The sequence below is a fragment of the Haliaeetus albicilla genome, chromosome 27 (genome assembly GCF_947461875.1).
Source record: "Haliaeetus albicilla chromosome 27, bHalAlb1.1, whole genome shotgun sequence".
NCBI lineage: Eukaryota > Metazoa > Chordata > Aves > Accipitriformes > Accipitridae > Haliaeetus > Haliaeetus albicilla.
Genome location: NC_091509.1, coordinates 15963697 through 15984391, shown reverse-complemented (window position 1 = coordinate 15984391; position 20695 = coordinate 15963697). Strand labels below are relative to the sequence as shown.

Genomic DNA, 20695 nt, shown 5'->3' with positions numbered 1-20695 from the left:
GCTCCCCCCCCCCCCGCTCAGCCCAGCAGCTATTTCTCGGCTGTCGGGCTCGGAGGTGGCAGAAGGCGACAGGGAGAAGGGTGTGTGTGTGTGTGTGTGTCGTGTCCCGTGTGTCCCCCCCCCTGCTCTCCCCCCGGGGCTGTGAGGTGGGTGCCCGCACCCCACGCTCGCCCCGGCCATGGGGGGCTGGTCCCGCAGCGCCTGGATTTTGCCCTTTTTCTTGGCTGGGCTTGTCCAGCCGGGGCAGAGTCAGGAGAGGGAGAAGGTAAGAAAAAAAGGGGGGACACGGGAGGGAGACCCCCCACGGGGGCTGAGGGGGGGTGGGGGGTGGCACCCTGGGGACCCGCCTGTCCCCAAAGCTTGCTGCTGAGCTCCCAGGGGCAGGAGTGGGGCACGGTGGCCTTGTGACACCCCCCCCCGCCTCAATCCTGGTGCCTGGATCACGGGGGGGGGGGGATTTTTCTGAGCTAGTTCTTGCAAAGGGGGAATTGCTGTCTTGGGGTTGGGGACAGAGCCTCGTCCTCCCCCTACCCAGTGACCCCCATAGGGGCAGAGCACGGGGCTTTTGTGCCATGTACAGTGTCCCGGGGGGGTGCACCCATGTTTGGAGGGTGCGTCCCCACATCCCGGTGGGCAGAGAGTAGTGGGTGACTGTCACCCCCAGTCCCTGGCCAGCCTCCCCACCCCGAGCGGGCAAAGCAGAGCCCTGCTGCCAGGATCCGGCCGGCCCCATGGAGGCTGAGCTCCCCGAGCAGAGCCCCTGTGACTTTTATCTCCTGCCAGCTCCCAAAATAGCCCATCGGTGGCACTTGGGTGAGTCTGGGTCCCCGAATGGGAACAGGAGATAGGCTCCCCTGGGTTAAGCCCTGCAGCACCCCAAGCAGAGGCTGCTCCACCCTGACCCTTCCCTGCATGGGTCTGATCCAGCCCTGATCCCTCCTGGGCCCGGCTTGGCCACGGCACAGAAGCCGGTGCCACTCCTGGGCTGCCCCCACCTCGGCAGGGTGCATGCAGGGGTGGTGGGGTCTTGCCCACCCACGGCCCCGGGGAGGCTGGGACTGGTCTCCCCCTGTACCGGCAACACCAGCTCAGGCTGTTTTCCAGCCTCTCGCCTTCCAGCCTGACCCTGGCTGGGTAAACATCCCTCCAGCTGCAGCCAGCCCCGCTGGCCGGGCGTGCACATGTGTGCATACGCATGTGCATGCACAAGCCAGCCTGTCCCACCGCTGCGACCTTGGCATGCTGGAGCCTGGCTGCTGCCAGCACCATTCGGGGCAGGAGACACAACGCTGGCAGCTGCCATCTCAGCCGGTGCCAGGGCTAGACCTGCTGCTCGGGTGGGCATGGGTGGCCACGGGGCAGGTGAGCGGGGTGGGTGGCAGCCCCCACTCTGGTCCCATGGGATGTTTCTCGCCCCACAGGTGAAATGCTACAACTCGGTGCAGGGCACCATCTACGACTACGGGGCCCTGACCCTCGACGGGGACGAATATGTCCCCTTTAGGAACTATGCGGGGAAGATGGTGCTCTTTGTCAACGTGGCCACGTACTGAGGCCTCACCCTGCAGTACCTCGGTAAGGGTCCCGCGGGGCACAGGCACCCCAGGGGACAGGGCAGGCAGCCCAAGAGCAGACGGCGTCACCCAGGGGTGCAGCCCTTGGCAGGTCCCCACGGTCTGTCCTGCCGCAGGGAGCTGGGGGAAAAGGGCAATGCCTGCTCCGCAGGACCTGGCCCGGCTGGGGATGCTCCAAGGGGGGGTTGGTGCAGGTGTGGGGGTAAGCCCTGTCCCCTGCTAACCCATCCCTGGCTCTGCTTGCGTGCAGAACTGAATGCACTACAAAATGAGCTGGGGCCCTACGGGCTCGTTGTCCTGGGCTTCCCCTCCAACCAATTTGGGAAGCAGGAACCCGGCCAGAACTCGGAAATCCTCCCTGCGCTGAAGTGAGTACTTCACTTTTGGGGTACCTAGCCAGGCAGTGGGTGCATAGGCTGCAGCTCCTACTGGCTGTGGCCCCCAAAAGCACAGGGCTTGCTACCCCTGTGCAGCACCGAGAGCTGCCCATTGCGTGACACCCTTCCCACCCTCCCCTTGCAGGTATGTCCGGCCAGGGGGTGGCTTCGTCCCCAATTTCCAGCTTTTCCAGAAAGGGGATGTCAACGGGGCCAAGGAGCAGAAGGTCTACACTTTCCTGAAGGTGGGTGCCATGGCAAGGGGGGACAAGGGGGCAGCACCCAGGCGGGTTTTTTTGGGGGGGGGGGGGGGGGGGGAGAGGGGCAAGGCAGTAATGCACTGGCCCCCATTGCAGAACGCCTGTCCCCCGGTGGCGGAGGAGTTTGCGAACCCCAAGAACCTCTTCTGGGAGCCTCTGCGGAACCACGACATCAAGTGGAACTTCGAGAAGTTCCTGGTGGGCCCCAACGGCGTGCCTGTCATGCGCTGGTACCATCGCACCAACATCGCTGTTGTGAAGAACGACATCATCGCTTACATAAGGCAGCAGCAGCAGGAGCAGCAGCAGCAACAGCCGCAGGAGGAGGGCCAGTAGAGGCTGGGGCCGCCGGCCTGAGGGGTGGTTTCTCCCCCCTGCCGGCATCCCCCCTGGCCACTGCAGGGCTGCTCCCCATCTCGTCCCCTCCCAGGATGCTCCCCAGCACCAGGAGCCGAATGCCAAGCCAGCACGCTGCTCCCTCCATCGCTCTTGTCTCTGACACCCCCCAGCCAGGATACTGGGCTGGGCAACCCGGTGGCAGAGACCTCAGCGACAGGAGGGGGACATTTCCCAATAATCCCTTGTCCCACCTCCCATCCCCAGCGGTGACATCTCCTCCTGGCCCCCAGCTTGCCCCCCTGCTCCACCATCCCGCCTTGCCGGGCAGTGGGAGGATGCAGGGGCCAGCCGCCCCGGAGCAGAAGACCACATCTCCATGAAGGCTTGGCCCGAAAGCCCCCGGTGCGGGGCGGGCCTGGCCTGATCCTGCTGGGCACGGAGCAGCTCTTCAGTGCATTCAAGCTGCCCGCAGTCCCGGCATAGAGATGTGCTCCTCTCCCAGCCGGGGGCGGCCAGCCCCTCACCCCCCACCATAAAAATGCCAAATAAAGACTCTGCAAATGCACAGCCCTGCTTCTTGGCCTCGACAGTACCAGCAGGGAAGGATGGCTCCCAGCTGGAGAAACTAATTTTTTTCAGGATTTATCATCACAGTCCAGCATTTGGGGAGAGGATGGAGCGGGGGGGGGGGGGGGGGTGTCAGTGCAGAGCACAAGGAGGCAAAAGGGGCTGGGAGCAGGGACCAGCCCCCAGCAAGGAGCAGGCGGGAGTGCCATGCCTCCTGCTGTCATATGCGCAACAGCCACGCTTACAGAAATAGCATTGGTTTTGGTTTGGTTTTTTTTTCCCCTTCCAGACTTGTTTTCCTAGAGCAAGATTTGCTCTGTGCAATGTGGAAGACTGGCCCCAGGGCCACTGCTGCAGGGAAAGGCAGAGGGGGGAGCAGGGGAACAGGGGTTTCCCTGCTCTGGCAAAGGTGGGGGGCAGGAGAGGAGAGGGGCTGAGCCCAGCACCCAGGGGAGGTGGGGGGGCATGCACTTGGAGCGATAGATCCTGGGGTGCCCACACAAGGTTTAGGTTCCCCTTGTGCTCGCTCTGGCCCAGCAATTGCACCTGAGCACATGGGGAGCAGCAGCCCTGGCATCCCTCCTAGTCCCCACACAGAGGCCGCCCCAGGGGAAGAGCTTTCAGGATAAAACCAGAGAGACTCAGCTACACTTCAGTCCTTAAATAAATACAATGACACCAACCACCCTCAGCCTGGGCCATGGCTGCGACAGGCACCCGCCTGCGAGCACAGGATCTCCCACCGCCGGGAGTCCCTGCTGTCACCCGCTCCTCCTCCAGGGCCTGAACTGAAGCCCCTGGACCAGGGCAGCTCCTGGCACGCTCCTGGGAAACGCCGGCTCCTCTTCCCTTGAAGACCTAGCTCAGGTCTACAGCAATGCCAGGGCTGACGCCTCGTGGGGAAGGGGATGGCCGCAGGGGACTGACTCTGCATTGGCCACCACCACGATGGCACCTCCGGTCCCTCCTTCACACTTTCTTTGTGGGGATGCGCTGCCGAGCCGCTCCAGGCCACGGGTACGGCCACGTCCACCGCATGTCCGCGCACAGGGATAGGCAGCCGGAGGAAGCTCCTAGATATATACACACGGGCACACACACACACCCTACTCCTCTTCTGCTGGTATCGCAGTGTAGCTGGTCCTTGGCGTTAGGGCAAACCGGGACCTGCCTGTTCTGAGACACAAGAGAGGGGTGGCATGGGGTGAGCACAGCTCTTTGTGCCCAGACAAGCCCCACGGGAGGGATGCCAGCCATGGCGTGGCCATTATTCCTGAGCACCAATTGCCATAACCCCACAGGCTGCTGGGGCTCAGGCTTGTCTTTCAGATGCTGTGGGGATGATGTGGGGGGATGCAGCAGGGTCCAACCCCACAGCAGAATCATCCCCTCGGCTGATCAGAGGTGGGGGCTGAAGGGAAATGGCCACTGCCTGGCAAGCTGTCCCCCCATCCCTCCCCCAAGTGCTCAGCCAACCACCCAGGGTCTCAGGGTGAAGCACAGGGTACTCCCCTCACCGAGGGTCCGAGCCTTACCCAAGTCCTTGGGGACCGGTTTCACCCCGGCCACTGCTTGGGCGTTCTGGCTGCGAGCCATGGCACAGGGCGGGCGCCAGGGGTACTCGGGCTGCAGGAGGAGATGGAACAGAAACAGCGAATTACCAGGGATGTGAATCACGAGGCTGCGCTCCGTATTCGATTGCCAGGGCATGAGGAAGAGGAGAAGGGAGAGGGAGAGGAAGAGGGCTGAGCATTCATGTGCCAACAGGACACGTGTGCTCAGCTCCCTGGCTAGGTGATTCAGTGGTCTTGGAGGAGCCACTTGCTCAGCAGTGAGCCCCAGACCTGCTCGCATGGGACCCTCTGCTCCCCCTTTGTGCTGGCACAGGTAGACACTCACCGGGGAAAAATGGTGGAAGTTTTGTCCTGGTGTGTGCTCGCCCGGCATTGCTGGCGGGTATCGGATCTGCTGCCACTCATCGTAGCCATGGTACATGGGGTGAGCCATGGGGGGACTGTACTGGTACTGGTACATGGGGCAGGCAGGGCCCAGTGGCCCTGGCTGTGGCTCAGGGTGCAGCCTCTCTCCAGAAGCCTGCAAGGAGGCAGGGGAGATGCTGAGGAGACCCCCAGGGGCAGCCCACCACCACCCCCCGTTGCCTGGTTCAGAGCTGCCCCTCCAAGGGGAGACAAGGGGCTGGGGTCAGGGCTGCAGCCCCCAGCCCCTCTGCCCAAGAAGGGTTTTTTCCCCATCCCCACCTGTTTGTGCTGTTTCAGCAGCTTCTTCAGCTTCTCCTTCTCCTCCTTCTCCCTCTGGCAGTCATCCTTGGAGGCTCGCAGCTGGGAGCAAGGTGGGTTAGTGCAGAGCCCACCCTGCCACCCTCTGTGTCCGTGGGGCGAGGGTTACTGCAATGCCCTGTGGGAATGCCCACACCAGTCCCCCCCATCAGATCCCCAGGAGAGGGGCAGAAAGAAGAGACAAATGAAAGGAGATGCTCTGGCAGGGACAAGCAGCAGCAAAACCACCTCTCTGGCCTTTCTGTCCCCCCTCAGCCCCTACTCTGAGATGGGTACGGGGCCTGTGACACTGGGGATGAGCACCTCCGACATACCCAGGGTGGACACAGTGCTCCCAGTGCTGCTGGTGGCACCCAGCGCTGCTCACCTGGTTGTTGGAGACGACCAACTGCTTCTGCAGCTTTTCCAGCTGCTGCTTCAGCTCTTCCTTCTCCTCATTCATCCTCTCCCTGTCACTCCGCTCCCGCTGGAAGTCCTCTTCGAAAATCTTCACCTGGCAGGAGGGAGGGATGTGGGTAAACCTGGCTGAGGGCAAACACCTTCCCCAAGCACTTGCTGTCACCGTGTTGCCATCCCTGACCCCACCAGCTACGCCAAGTCCCAGGCACGTGGGTTGACATGATGGCCCGTGGCTGTGGTCCTTCCAGCTGAAGGGCCTGGAGGATGCTGAGCTCGGTCCTCCACTCCCCACCAGCACAGCACTGACACCCACCAGGGCTGCTCCTGGCCACACCGAGCTCCTTGCCAGGACATGGAGCTCCCTCCCTGCCTCCAGTAGCTCCATCTCCTGCCCTACCTGCTGCTTGAGTAGCTCGTTCTGGGTCAGCAGCTCCTGCTGCGGCACTTTCCCTGCTGGCTCCATGGCACTGGCAAAGATGGGTGGTGGAGAGGCCTGGACATTCAAGGCCTCCTCTAGCGCCTAGAGAGGACGAAAAGAAACAGGGAGGAGGGTCAGAGCAAAGTACTGTGCCCATGACGTCTCTGGAGGACCATGGGCACGTGCCCAGCATGGGAAGCAGGTATAACTGGGCAAGAGCAAGAGGGACTACAGACCCACCCCAAACCCCCTTTCCTGGGAGCCTAGAGGGATGTGGTGGTCATCATCTGACACGAGCTCCTGCCTGAGCCAGGAGCTGGGCAGGAGGGGGTTGATCAGGGTCAGTTTTGAATTTGAAAGAGGAGAAGAGGCTGGAGAACATAAAAGACATTTTGCAGGGAGGGGCTGTGCCCTGGCCCCCACCTTGTTCAGCCTCTGGATCTCCTTTTCCTGGTATTCCCGCTGCCTGGTGACCGGTGCCAGCTGCTCCTGCAGGAACCGCATCCTCTGCTGCAGGTCCCTCACCTCCATGGCCAGCCTCTCCTTCTCCGCCTGCAGAACCCAGCAGGGAGATCAGCTAGGGCAGAGCGATAGGGCCAGCAGCTCCCCATCACCCTTCCTGAGGGACTCGCCTCCTCTGTTTCAATCCGGGACTTGGCTAGGAGCAGCTTGCGGTCGAAATCCCGTTGCTTTTGCTCCCGCTCTGACTCCAGCTCAGTCAGTGCCCTGCGGGCTTCGGCCAGCTCCTGGTGGAGGTCCGTGACCTGCCGGGAGGGAGTGGGGACGTTGGCCTGCTCAGAAAGACCCACACTGCGGGGGAAGGAGGCACAGGCAGCCCCAAAAACCTTCCCCTGCACCCAGTCTCTTCCGAGTCCCCCCCAGCCAGCAGCTAGAAGAGATGTGCCCCCAAGCACTCAGCCCTACCTTCTGCTCGTACTTCTGCTTCATGGCTCGGAAGTGCTGATCCCATTGCTTATTCACCTCCAGCAGCTGTGGGGAGAGAGGGGTGGCTGAATGGCAGCCCAATCCTTGCCCCAAGCCAGCCGTGGCAGTCCCCAGCAGCCTGCCGTCACAAAAGCACCTCGGGGACCAGCTGGATGGAGATCCCGGCTCCAGCAGTGCTTCCCTGCAGCTCTGCAGCCCTGCCCCGGTCTCCCCACACCATCCCACGTGCCCCCGCTGCCCGTTTCCCTCCCCTCCTTGGCAGTGCCTCCCTCCCAGCCTGGTCCTCACCTCCCTGCGCTGGTGCTCCAGGATCTTCACCTTCTTCTCCTTGGCCTCCAGCTCTCCTCTGCCCGGCGCCTTCTCCACCGTGGCCCCGCTCTGCTGGACGCGCACGGGCGGACCCTCAGGGCTTTTGCGGAGGCTGTGCCCAAGGCCGGCTAAACTCTAGCCGGTTCCCCTCCCATGGCTTCCCCCATCCCCTCAAGACCCTGAGAAGTCCTGCTGGTCATACTGGGACAAACTGGGGGCTCGATTAAAATGAGGCCACCTTTGCTGATACGTCAGCAGGCTCCCCGCCTCCTTCCCAGCCCTCCCCGAGGGCGATGCTGCCTTCTCACCTGCTGCTGCTCAGCAGCTTCCCTCTTCCCACTGTCCTGGCTGCTCAGAGTCACCATCCTCCGGAGCTCCTGGTTCTCGCACCTGCAGGCAGGGAGGGATGGGTCAGCGGGAAGAAGCACCCAGAGCAGCCCCGTCCCCCACCTCACCGCCCACCCTCACCTTAGCTTCTCCAGTGCCTGGTTTCTCTGCTCCAGATCCCGCTCCAGCTTGGTTCGCAGCTCCTTGTTCTCACTGTGCAGTGTCTCACACAGCGTCTGGGGGTGAACACCGGCAGCATGAGGACTGCGGCCAGCCCCAGAAGCCTGCCTGGCCACCCACCTCCCACCAAGTCCTGGCATGGAGGTGGGTGTCCACCTCGCAGTGGAAAGGAGGGTCTTGGTGGGAAAAAAAAAAACAACAAAAAACCAAAAAACAAACCACCAACAAGAGGAAAACCCCCAAGAAGAGCCTGGCCAGCCCTCACTCACCTGCAGGAACGACGTTCTCTGCTCATTCTTGTGCACCTTCGAGGCCAGGCGCTTGAGCTCGGAGGCCATGTAGCCCATGCGCACAAAGACCTGGTCCTTGCTGGCCTCCTTGGCGCAGCCGCTCAGCGTGCTCTCCAGCTGCTGCAGCTGCGGCAGCAGGTTGGTATCCTCATTTGGCAGCTGCTCCAAGTCCTGGGGATGGGGAAGTGAAGTCAGATCAGTTCAAGGAACATTGCAAAGTTCCCTCTCGGGGCAGGTCAGCCTTGTCTTCCATCCAGGGCTGTGGCGGGGAGCTAGGCCAACACTGGGACACTCTGCAACAGCCCTTGCTATGCTGAAAAACTGTGTCAGCTTTGTAAAGGTCTGATTCCCAGCCGCTGGACATGGGACACCAAGTCCCCGGGTGGAGGGGAACATTACGGCAGCAGGTCTCCCAGCCCACGTGTTCCACAGGCCCCTCAGCAGTCTGAGCAGACCACACTCCCGGCTCACTGATAGCAACGGAGGCATCTGTACCCCGGCCCTTTCTCCCCCCTGAGCTCTCCCCATCGGCACCAAGACGAGAAATCCCAGTTCCTGAGACTGTCCTTTCCACATACGCCCTGGTCTGTGCCAGGAGCTGAGGTTTGCCACGTGAGGGGTGGTCTTACCCCAGTCTCCATCTTCTCCTTCCTCCTGTCCTCTGTCTGCAGCTCCCCTGCCTGCGGCTTCCCTGCCACCACAGCACGCCAGGCATTGGGAACCCGGGCTCTTCAGCAGGCGGCAGCCAAGAGGGTGACGCATGGGATTTAAACGGTGGCCAGGAGAGCGCAGGCCAGGGCGCACCCACCAGTGTTAGGGCATACCCCCACCCACGCATGAGGGATGTCCCCAACAGGCTCACCCTCCCCTGTTGTGGCTGGTGAACTCCCCCATTGCCTAGGAGACACTGCTGGCACAACAGAGCCCAACTTGGCGCACCCGGCGCTGCCGGGGAAGGAGGTGCTCCGCTCCCAGCCCCGCTGACTCAGCCTGCCACCCGTGGGAATGCCCTGGGCAGCACCGCGTGGGGCCAGGAGCCCAGTGTGTCCCTAGCCCTGGGGTTCACAGCCCCGAAACTGCCATGGGAGGGTGTGTGCGGGGCACGGCAAGGCCAGCTCCTCCTACCAGCGCCAGCCCGGCAAGGGGAGGCAGCGAGGACCCAAGTCCAGCGCCGGGGTGCAAGCATGGGACTAGCTCTCGGCTCAGGCACCAGCAGCTGATTGCCAAGCAGATGTCACCCCATTCTCCATCACCCCATGGCTGCACCCCAGGAGGGTCCAACAAGACTCAATCCCTCCTGGAGCCTCTCTGGCCAATGCAAACAGGGGTGTGCAATGAGACTGTGTCCCCTTACTGGCACCATGAGGTGCAAGCTATGTTCATCCCCCTTTGGCTCCCCATCCCTCCTCCTCTCCCTTCCAGCACACACAAAAAGCCAGAGGAGGACAGGACAGGGCAGTGCAAGCCATGGGGTACATTCAGGTGGCAGCAAATGGAGCACACAGAAGTGCCTCAGCTGGGGCAGACCCTGTCAGCAACGATGGGGCTTGGAGACCTGGTTCTCCCACCCAGTGCCGGCATCGGGAGGTGAGCATCAGAGCATCACTGACAGCTCCCCGAGCCATCACAGCCCTTCCTGTCCCTGTCACATGGCATCTGGAGATGACAGTGTCCCTGTCTGGCTGTGGCTGCTTTGGTGGCCTCATGCCCAGGCAGCCCAGCCAGGCCACTTGTTCTCAGGAGCCCTTGCCCTTGGGAGGGCAGCCTGCACATTGTCCCCTCTCCCCACTTTGGCCAGGCGAGAGGAGCGGTACACACTGGGGCTCACATGCCACCACTCCCAAGCCCTCTGGCCCCAGGAGACATGGGGAGGACCAGCCATGGGGCTGTCTGTTTCCCTCGTGCCTGCAGACTGGCCAGGTCCCCTATCTTCCATTGGTGTCAGAGGCCGAGCACTGCAGCATGAGCACCATCCTTGGGGCCATATGTGGGGCTGGCTCTGCTCCCTTGGGAATGCCTGGGCGGTTTATCCCTCCTCTACCGCTTGCCCAAGGGCTGCCTTGACTCAAGGTTCCTCAGCCTTGCCTGCGCCTGCCAGCAGCTATACCACCGGGGCACACTGCTGCCTGTCTGCACACCCTCCCACACCCCTGGTACCACCACCACTGCACCAACCGGCTGGACTCTCCATCTGCCGCCCACCAAATCCCACAGGCACCAGGGCCACTCACCGCTCTCCCGCTCTCCTGGGGAAACCCCTGCGCTTCGACAGCAACAACCTCGAACTCCGAGGAGGATCCCTGCAAGGGTAGGCAGGCAGGTCAGGTCTCCCCAGGGAACAGCAAGCTACGGTGCCCACCATGCAGAGGCAGGGACTGCCAGGATGGGAGCACAGCAGGGAAGCTGACCCCTCCTTTCAGATTTATCCCTGTTTCTAGAGGCTAAAGGCTGCCTCCTTTTGCTTTAACTAGATGGAGAGTCTCTCCCTCCAGCCGTGCCAGCACTAGCTCTTGCATTCAGACTCACACTTGGAGGAGATTTCCGTGCCTCTGTGTCCGGTTGGGCGCTGGCCAGGGCAGCATGTGTGGAGCTGGGATCAGGGCCGACGGCTGCAGAGAGGGGAGAGGAGGTAGCCATGAGCTTTTTGGAGAGCAGGGCCTCTCCCTGCCTGGCACAGGGATGCAGAGAGCAGACACCCTGCAATGTTGGGCACTGACAGATGGTTTCTACCCCAGCTATGGGGATGGGACAGAAACCTCCCTCCAGGAGAAGGGAGGACGGCAGTGGTTTGATACACTCCAGAGATGACAGGGCTGCAGGGCTTCATGGAAGTCTCCCTCACACCCTCTCCCTTCCCCTGAGCTCAGGGTCCTGAGCCATCAGGTTATCCCTCCCCACTGAGCCTCGCGTCTCCTACCTCCAGTTTCCACCAGGTCCTCCAAGGCAGATGCTGCCATCAGCATTTTGTTGTCCTTCACAAGGTCCTCTGCTTTCTGCCGTAGCTTGGATGCCTCCACCTGGGATTCCTCCAGCAGCTCTCCTGTTGTGGGCAACAGAAGGATGCTCACCCTCCTTCCCCAAGTGCCTGCCCTGCAGCAGTCCCATCCACAAACACCGAGCCCCCTGTTTGGGTGGAGAAGTGCCCAGCATGATGCTTCTTCATCCAGAAACAACTTTTCTTGGCCAAATCCAACGGCAAAGCTGTACCAGCAGCTCACTGGCTGCAGAGTCCCCCATATGCTGACACACAAAGCACTGGTTACAGGAGGCAGAAGAACAGCACTGCATCTCTGAGAGGTCTCCTCTGCTTCCCAGAAGAGATAAATTTCGGCTGGACCTAGGGGTCCAGCCTGCCCACTTTGGGGTCTGGCACCAGCAATGCAATCCTCTCCCAACCCTGGGTGGCTGCTCCCACACCAGTGGGTCCCGGTCCCAGGTAGGGCTATGGTGACACAACGGGTATCATGAGGCAGGTGGAAATTCGGCTGCAGAAGCGGGACTCGAAAGCGGAAGCTGGGTCACGAGACCGAAAGCAAAACCAGGGGCGGGTGGGGGAGGAGAAAGGGGGTGGCATGACTTGGCTGGACCGCATCAACACTGGCACGTCCCTGCCGCTACAGGGAGCACCCAATGCTGGGGTCTTTGAGCAGCACCTGGGAAAAGCCCCTGACCTGACAGGGATCATGGGAGGTGGGGGCTTTCATCAAAAGCAGAACAGATCCCGGCATCTGCAACCTGCCACTGCAGGACTCCGAGGAGCTGACCTTGCTCCATCACTTGCCTTTTTTTTCCCAGCCACTTAACCCACTGTAAAACACCCCAGGAGTTCAGCAAAAGCCTTGCTCTCTCTGCACCCCCACGTGAAAAAGCCCAGACATCCTGCTCAGCCCCCCAGGACAAGGAGAGCTTTACTGCTGTCCCAGTGCCAAGATCCCCAGCTTCTTATAGCACCCTTCTTAAATAGAGCAAGAAACCCCCAGGTTTGGTGGGCACAGGCTGAGCTGCCCCAAAGGTGAACCTCATCCCCCAGCCACACAGCAGTTACCAATAGACTTGATCCCCTGCATCTTCTCCTTCAGCCGGGTGTTCTCCTCCACCAGCCGCTCAAAGGCCGTGGATCCATTCTCCTCCGAGCCCCCACCGGGGTCGTAGATGCGGTAGGGTCCTCTCCCTTCCATGCCCGCCGTTCAGTCGCCTACCTCCCAGCCAGGCATCCCTGCAAGACAACGGAGCACGGCGTCACCTTCCTCTGGCTCCAGACGGCACCGCGGTCCCCTGGTCCCAACCGTGTTGGGGTTCGGGGTGCTGTGCTGGCAGAGGCAGCCCTGCCTCACTGCTCGCCGGCCAGCGCAGAAGTGTCCCAGGTGAAGGCGCTTCCTCCTCCAGCCCTGTATGGTGTGAACGTGCTGGGGTGACTCACAGCCATGAGAAGTGTCATGCGAGGAGACATCACCAGCAGCCCTGGGCTGGCTCTCACCCTTACGGGGTGCGGGAGTCCCCAAGGAGGTCGCAGCCGCCTGTCGCTGCATCCCGGTGGGATGGAGACCCAGCCCAGGAGCATCCATCCACACCAGCGTGGACCTGGGTACTGTCACTGGGGCACCCTGCTCACTGCAGGATATTTTGGGGGAGCAGAAAGGGTCATGGGAGGCTGTTTGGGGAGGGACAGTGTCTGCAGCTCCAAAAGCTTTAACATGCAGCTGCCGGCTGGTTTGGGCAGCACCAGGGAGCGGGGGACGAGCCCCAGCAGCCAGGCAGGGACCCACTCTGCCCTCCAGCTCAGCCAGAAAACCCAGCTGCCAACAGCATGGCTTCCCGAATCAGGGCATAGGGAACAGCCAGGCATGTGCTGGGCCAGGAGCAAAGCATGAGGAGAGGAAACACCTGCACACAGCACACTATTTGTTTTTTTAATTCCTCCCCCAAGGTCTGGCCTGGGGATGGCTGGGCAGGATCCTGGCTCCAGGTCTCACCCACCTCCTGGGGGTAATAAAGCAGCTGCTGTGAATTACAGCACAACTTGTCAAAAATATCCCCCCCCCCCCCCCCCCCCCATGCCAGCTTGTTATAAAGTGAAGCAGCACAGCAGCTGAGAGCCCTGGGGGGCGATGCAAGCCAGAGCTGGGGTGCTGCCTGGGGGCACCCCAGGAGCACCCGTGGGCACCCCCAAGTGCTCTTCCACCCAGCCAAGGCAGCTGGGTGCTCTCGAGTGGGAGGGGGCTGAGGGGGAGGCATTCTGAAAGGGGAAGGGGGGTAGCCCATACCCGAAACCATCTCAACCTCAGACTAATGCTCATGCCACAAGCGATCTGGGCTGATCACCGGTTTAGATGACCTGCCTGGCAGGGAGCGGCAGGGACTTTCCAGATGACAACTGCCACCTGGCAGCATCCGCAACTGGAGTGGCAATTAACGCCTGCCTAGGCAGCAGGTAATTACACACGGCCTCAGCAACAGTCTGTTTTTGGGAGATGCATCTGTCAGTAGGTCTCACCATCCTCCTGTTCTGCAGGTGCCACCAAGCCCCCCAGTTCCCTGTGACCCCCCACGTGGAGCCGGCAGCCCCGTCCCAAGCGGCTGGAGGTGGTGACCACCGGGAGCTGCCCAGATGCGGCATGGGGCAGGCTGAACAGCAGCTATTTCTGGAGCCCATAGCAGCTGACAGGAAGCTGCAGAAGAACCAGGACAGTTTCTGTGCCCTTGGTCCCAGCGCCAGGCAGCATCGTCACAGCCGGTACAAAATCCCCCCTTAGCCTCCCACCACGGGATGAGGAAAACTCCCGGAGCAGACCTGCCGGTGGGCAGGACAGAACCAGTGCGGTGGCACGCACGTGGTCTGGGGACCCGATGGCACCTCCATGCAGGGAAATGCTGTCACCTGTGGCCACGCTACCTGCCTGGTGGAGGACAGGGACAGCTTCACAGGCAGGCTGGGGACCTGAGCCTGTTTCTCACTGGTGTCCAGTCACCACATGCTGCTCCAAATTCCAAACCTGGGTGTCTGGGAGGAGCTGGTCAGCAAAGCAATTTTACAGTGAGCATCTTATGGGGCATCCGTGTCCTCCACTGGGACAAACACAGGTTTGGGTCAGGGAAGGTGGGGACAAGCTGCCCTCTCACGTGGCATCCTTGCCCCGTGTGGCTTTGCAGCAGCCTGGAATACCAGACCCCAAACCAGGAGGTTTTCTGCCTTGCCCCACAGCACACACGGGAGGTCCCCTGCCCCTGCGCACTCCTGCATGAAACACTCAAACCCAAGCCAGCTGCGCTGACCTCCTTGCCGATTGGTAGAGACCATGTTCTTCCAGCTGGATGGAGCCACTGAAAGCCTCTGCTATTCCCAATTCTCAAGGTTTTATCAAGGATTTTTCTACCCAAGGTCTCGCACCCCACCAGGGAGATGACAGCAGAGGGGCCATGGGACCTGTGTTCAAACAGCAGCCGGGGAGAGGAACTGAACTATCTCCAGCTGACAGAAGCACAGACCACCCGCAAATTCACCAGCAAACAAGACCCCACAAGAGGGGAGGGTTTCTGCAGCATCTGAGCCCATCACCAGGGTCAGGGCAGGTTTGCCTGGGGTGGAGGAACAGCCCTTTCTGCAAGGAACCACTGGGACTAAACTGTCACCCTGGGGAGAGGACCCTGGACCAGGTCACTGTTCCCCATCCTGGTTTGGTTTTTGTTCCTTAAGAGTTCTGAAAGATGAGGTTTGCAGTGAGAAATCTCACGTTTCAATAAAAACACCAGGGGAGAAGAGAGAGGACTATAGACCAGAACCTAATGATGGTTAGAAATGCAAAGAAAACATGACTACCACAGACTCCAGAAGAAACCACTGAACCACCAGAAAACACTTCTCTTTTTGCCAATCAACAGTTTCTAAGCTAATCTGATGGTATTTCACAGCCCTGGGGGGGTTGAGGGCCAGCCACGGACCACGGCTGCCCAGCTATAGCTCACCAGCTCCGTGCCCAGCCACCGGCAGAGGTTGCCAGATGCCGTGGTCGCCTGTGGGTGTTGCTGGTTGCAAGCGGGGCACCAAGACCTTTAGGTAGTAAATTTTTAGGGCAACTCAGCAAAAGGAGAGAATGAGAGAGCGAGCGGGCAGGGGAGACTCCCAGGTGAAGACAAAAGCACGGTGGTGTTTAAATAGCTGTGCTGTGGCTTCGGAGTGAGCTGGAACTGCGTAGCTGTGGCCAGGTTGTTCCCTGCTGTCACCCAGGGTGATGTGCATCACTGCCACGGCCACCAGCACTGCAGCCATCGCTGCACCAGCCACACAGAAGAGACAGAAGGAAACAATTCCTGCTTTAAAATTACCGAACAGCTGCAGATACAAAGGTGGAGGATGGGAATCCTGCACAGCGAGTGGGCTGGCACCGCTGGAGGTTTGCTTTCGGCAGCAAGCCCCGGGGTGGAGACAGCCTCCAGAAGCCACGGGCTTGTCAGCCCATCAGTTCCCATCCTGTGATCCATGGTGGGGGCTCGGCCCAGCCCTTAGGAGAACGGGGTTTTCCTTACCCCGGCATGCAACATTCCCAGGAAGTCTCCTCCCCGCCAAGCTCGCACAAGGCAAAAGCAAATCCCTGCAGGCTGCCAGCACCGTTTTCCCATGACTAGGGCTGCTGGGCCCCCAGCATCCCTCTGCCTCAGAGGAAAAGCAAAAGCCACTCAGACACTATGGAGGGATTTTTTTTTGTTTGATCATTTTACTGGAAATCTGCAAAATACCACAGCCCCCAGCCCAGTTTCTTTTCCTCTCCAGAGCTTCGGCAGCTCCCCAGATCAGGACAACCATTCCTGGGCTGCTGGACTGGTCTCATTTGCAGGAAAGCAAAAGCAGAGCTGGCTTTAGGAGGAAGCAATAATAAGGAGACTTTCTGGGCACTGCAGTCCACTGGGCTGGGAGTAATAAAAGAGGAAAGCAGGCATTGCAAGGTTCAGGTCTCAAAGGGAAAGGTCTGAACCTCCACTTGAAGTATTTATCTTCCCAGCCTGGCTGGCTGCAGAAAGAGGGCAGGAAAGGCAGGAGCCCCATCTGAAACGCAGCAGATGTTACAGATGTCCTCCGGCCAGAAATCCCACCTTCGCCTGAGAAACCCACCTCCTGCAGAGGCTTCACAAAACAACCTGCTTCTGATGAGGTTGCTCACAAGGGAAATAAAGCATTTCCCCATTTGGAGCCAGGTTTCCAAACACAGGTAACTACACACAGCAGCAGAGCTCCTCACCATGGGTCCAAGCTGCAGTGCAGGCAGGACACGCAGCCAGACTTGGTGGTGGTGCTCCCCTGGGCAGCATGGTGGTGTTTTACACAAGACCCTGTCTTCTGCTGCAAACACATCTTGCTTTATGCTACCTGCTCCGTTTCTTCCCCCGCCTCAGAGTTCAGTAGCATCATGGCTGCTCATCACAGCATTCAAAAGCAGAGCAAGGCACAGCCACCCTTTTCCTTGCAGCTCCAGCACAACTGGGGCTACTCCTGCCCAACCTGGCGCACTTCAGCCAGGCAACAACCAAGCAGCAGAAGACAGTGGCACCAAAAAGCTACACCAGCAAAGCTACCTCTGCCACCCAAAGTGTGAGAATTGTTGCTTTAAAACGAAATCTGCAATGCCACATGAGTAGATAATTCAGCTTCCTCCACCCACAAGTGTTTTGTACCAGCTGCTGGCAAGCAACAACCCACAGCCCTGTGCTAAATAGGTCTGTTTGGCTTAGGTCAGGCCAAAAGGGCATCGTGGGATTTCTTGCAAAGCCAGGAATGATGCCAAAGGCTACAAAAAGCCTCTCCTCTTTTCTTCTTGCTTACTTCACCTTGCCACTGAGACAGTTCTCAAGGACGTGCCTGGCTGGAGCCTTCCTGCCTCCAGAACTCGCCTCAGTGCCCAAAGTCCAGTCTCCCATCTCCAGCACACTTCAGCTGCCTTTGCCAGCACTCTCGACGAAATTTGCACTCCAAAAGAGCTTGTGGCAGCAGAACGGCTCTTACTCACTCAAGCATATGGAAAAAAAACAAGCTAAAGGGGAAAGGTTGCATTTGCCTCCCTGATAACAGGGAGCAATCTGTGCCCAGGGGCACCGAGGAATGGGACAGCCAGTTCTCCGAGGGGCTGCAGGTCCCCACCAAGTCCCACCTGCAGCTGTTCTCACCCAAAAGCAGGACACAGCATTTTTTTTTTTTTTTCCCCCTCTCTCTGCTCTCAGTGGGGGCCTTAGCCTGGAATGAGGAGAGATGGGGAGGCAAACTGTGCACCACCTCCCCAAAGGAGGAGGGGAGGCGGGGGGGGATGCTGCCATCCCCGCTCCGGCTATTCCAACCTCTGGATCCGCACCCGAAGCGGACGCACACCGCTGGACCAGCAGCAGGATGGGGAGGAAAAACTCGAAGAGTGGAAAAAAAAAACCCACCCCAGCATCGACTGGACGCTCCTTGGAGCCACGGCCGCCCGCAGCCCCCCGGGGTGGGATCCTGCCGGGGAGGAGTGAGGGGGGAACCGCAAGCCCAGAAATAAATAGTCAGAAAGCAGATGTGTGGGTCTGGGGAAACGCCGGGGTTGTGCAAGGCAGAGGCAGGGGAGGAGCGAGCCCGGGGGACGGCAGCGGTGCGGGGTGCCCGGCCCGGGGGGGGGGCAGGAGGGACCCCCCCACCTCAGCACCCCCCTGAGCCTTCCTCCTCTCCTCCCTCGGGCATTGGCACCGCCGGTGAGCCCCGGCTCCCCTGTAACCAGGCTGCCCCGTCGGGAGCGGCGAGAGGAGCCGGCAGCCCCTGCCCTACCCCGGGAGAGGGGAAACTGAGGCACAGCACGACTATCGCGACCCGCCCGCGGCTCGGAGCAGATCCCCGGGGGACAGCGCGGCCCCGGCCCCTGCGGGGTTTCACCCCGACCACCCGAGCAGACCGAGAGCCCGGGAACCGGCCAGCTACAGCCGACACGCCGCCCCGAACCCCACCGGCCCCCTTCCCACCACCGGGACCCGGTGCCCAGCCGCCATCCCCGGTGCACGGTAAGACCCCGGTGCCCCAAGCCAGGACCCTCTCCCCAAGGGCGGCAGAACCCCCGTACCGCTCCGAGCTCACCTGCCAGTGCACCCCCGAGGCGGGGCCGCTCCGCTCCGGTCCGGCCCGGTCCGCCGCTAGTACGGGAGGAAACGGGGCTGGGGTAGGGGGGGGCACTGGTTCCGCCCCCGGGAAATTCCCAGCCTGACGGACAGGCGCCGCAGCCAATCGGCGCGGGGCGGAGGGTATAAAGAAGGAGGGCGGGGCAGGTGGAGGGGGGAAGGTGGCTCGTCATGGTGGAGGGGTTGTTTGCTGTCCCCTGTGGGTTCCGTGGGGCTGCCCGGGGTCCTGTGGACGCCCCCCGCGGCATAGTGGGGCCCTGAGGGGCGGAAGGAGCAGGCCCGTCTCTGCCTTAAGGGGGGTTTCCGCTCGTTGGAGAGCGGCAGGCCCGGGCCGAGCAGCGGTTCCCCCGGCTTATCGAGAGACAGACAAAATGGCGGGGCCGAGGGGAGGGCAGGGCACAGCCGCGGCGCCTTGTTGCCGGGGGGAGGAATCCCTTGGCAGCCCCGGTGCCGCTTGGGGGGTACGGCCCGGTTGGGGTGTGGAGGAGTAGCCGAGGGGAGGCTGTGCTGAGGAGGCCCCAGGTCCTCGGCCGCTCGGGCAGGTGGGCTGTGGCAGTCCTAGGCTTTCCCCTCAGCCCCGGGTGCCCCGGGAAGGAGGCTTGCGTGCTGCCGCAGGCCTGCTGAGGCTTACCAGGTCTTTCCTCCTCAGCAGCTGAGGCAGGGAGAATTCCCCACCGAGTCTGTGTCAAGTTAACGTTATACAAGGAAATTACACCCCCTAGCTGGGGTGTTTATTATCGGGGATCCTTTTCCTCTGTGCCGCTGCTTTGATTATTGTGCGTTAGTGAACAACGGAAATCAGCCAGAGGAGCAAGAACCACAGGGAATGCCTTCTGGTTTCATCTGTCTCTTTGGGACTTGCTCCACAGCTACCTGATTTTGTTTCTTGTGTTGGTTTTGCCACAGGGAAGGTGTTTTTTATATATATAAATACATAAAACAACAAACCAAAAGCAAAGCAAGCCTGCTGTAAGCAGACATGCTGCTTGCTCTCTGCCTGTACTCCTGATACTTCCTCCTTAGGTGACTGCTGCTGGGCTCGCAGAGGTGTCCTTCACTGACAATTGTGCTGTTTCCAGCTGTCCCAGTCCTTGCGTCCCACTTGGCTCTGTTCAGACAGTTTCACCACTTCTTGGTGATTTGATGTTTTGGGTTGTAAAAATTAAAAGAACTCTAACTCCTTTACCTGACTGCCCTTCAACCAGGACGCTGCCCCGGCAGCCTGGCTGGGTTACGAGACAGCTCAGTGGGTGCTGGGACCCCGACGTGCTCTTTGGCTATGCTTGTGTCTGAGGTCTCAACGGGGGACAAGAAAGCAGGATCCCACACACAAGCAATGTCCTCCCTTTTGTTCCCCAAAGGGCTTGTTTTACCCCAGAAGCCCAGTGCTGTTCTGTAAACGCTTGGAAAACCTGGCTTCAAAGCTAAATGCAGCCCCACAGAACCAGAAAGCATCTTGTTTATAAGATAATGTCTCAGCCTGCAAAAAATAGCCAAACCCTGCTCTGTTTCTGTGAGGAGAGGAGGGGGGTGGCATGGCCCTGCTTCACAGTACTGCACGCTCACAGCCGAAAAGCTGTCTGCCTTCTCCTTGCTCCATCTTGGGCACGCTCGCACCGAGAAAAGCATTGCTCTACTCACCCAGCAGGGTTGCGGAGGGGCTCAGGGTGGGTGAGAGCCCTTTGGGTCAGGCGCTCTCCGGCTGCAATCCCCAAATGCAGGAAGGCCAGCCCAGCTGAGCTTACTTTTAGGCATGGAGAAGGGGAATTCCCCATGATGGAGGCCCCAGACAGCCTCTACGTTGTTTTGATAAGGAGCCAGGCACTGCTTAAAGGGCTCTCCTGTGCCATTCCTTCCAGGGGCTGCTGAGCTGTGTCAGGTATTAGTCAGCAAAAGGTGGGGGGGGGGGCTGTCATGGAGGCTGTGATTCACTTTTGGACAACTGGAGAGCCTGGTTACATCATTCTTCTCGCCTGGTTTCTGAGCAGCTTCACTGGGTTTGCAAACATGTTGTGCTTCTCCCCAGGGAACCTGCTGCATCTTGCAAGAGGCATCGTCATTGTCCCATGTGTGTTTCCATCCCATCCTCATCCATCTCTCAAGTCAGAACAGGATGCGTCTTCCTGGGAAAGAGCTGTCTCTGCTGGTGGAGCTGGACAGGTGACGGTGTGCCAGGGTTGCAGGTAGTCCCTGGAAACCATCCACCAAGACGGCTGATGGTCAGAACCAAGCCTGGAGCCAGCTGGTGCTGGAATAAACACCAAGGATTTAAGTGTTTCTGTTTTACA

The 20695-nt window shown here is 60.4% G+C and overlaps 2 protein-coding genes across 6 annotated transcripts; one reads left to right on the top strand and one right to left on the bottom strand.

The window, feature by feature from the left end:
- GPX3 (glutathione peroxidase 3) lies at positions 1-3115 on the top strand. Its single transcript, XM_069772370.1, has 5 exons — positions 1-265; positions 1422-1575; positions 1825-1942; positions 2097-2196; positions 2308-3115. The coding sequence occupies exons 1-5, from the start codon at positions 179-181 to the stop codon at positions 2545-2547; spliced, it is 699 nt and encodes a 232-aa protein (XP_069628471.1). The 5' UTR covers positions 1-178; the 3' UTR covers positions 2548-3115.
- A 648-nt stretch (positions 3116-3763) lies between these two features.
- TNIP1 (TNFAIP3 interacting protein 1) lies at positions 3764-20195 on the bottom strand. 5 transcript variants are annotated; one of them, XM_069772357.1, is made up of 18 exons: positions 20049-20195; positions 12328-12498; positions 11200-11322; positions 10809-10891; positions 10514-10582; positions 8262-8453; positions 7954-8048; positions 7794-7875; positions 7465-7557; positions 7156-7221; positions 6864-6995; positions 6655-6783; positions 6211-6333; positions 5782-5907; positions 5376-5456; positions 5017-5211; positions 4653-4743; positions 3764-4288 (listed from the first exon to the last, which is right to left on the bottom strand). In XM_069772357.1, the coding sequence occupies exons 2-18, from the start codon at positions 12458-12460 to the stop codon at positions 4224-4226; spliced, it is 1878 nt and encodes a 625-aa protein (XP_069628458.1). In that variant the 5' UTR covers positions 12461-12498; positions 20049-20195; the 3' UTR covers positions 3764-4223. The 5 variants fall into 5 exon arrangements, with proteins under 5 accessions (XP_069628458.1, XP_069628460.1, XP_069628457.1 ...); XM_069772359.1 differs by lacking the exon at positions 20049-20195 and adding an exon at positions 18367-18490 and having other exon boundaries at positions 3764-4293; XM_069772356.1 differs by lacking the exon at positions 20049-20195 and adding an exon at positions 18367-18490.
- Between the last annotated feature and the right edge of the window lie 500 nt (positions 20196-20695).

Bases quoted from the DNA above. Each gene is read 5' to 3' on its own strand.
- TNIP1 (XM_069772357.1), bottom strand. From the start codon at position 12,460: ATGGAAGGGAGAGGACCCTACCGCATCTACGACCCCGGTGGGGGCTCG. The intron at 7,222-7,464 runs GTGAGGACCAGG...CTCTCCCCACAG, and splicing joins TGGAGCACCAGCGCAGGGAG to CTGCTGGAGGTGAATAAGCA. The intron at 5,457-5,781 runs GTGAGCAGCGCT...CCTTGCTCCCAG, and splicing joins TGGTCGTCTCCAACAACCAG to CTGCGAGCCTCCAAGGATGA.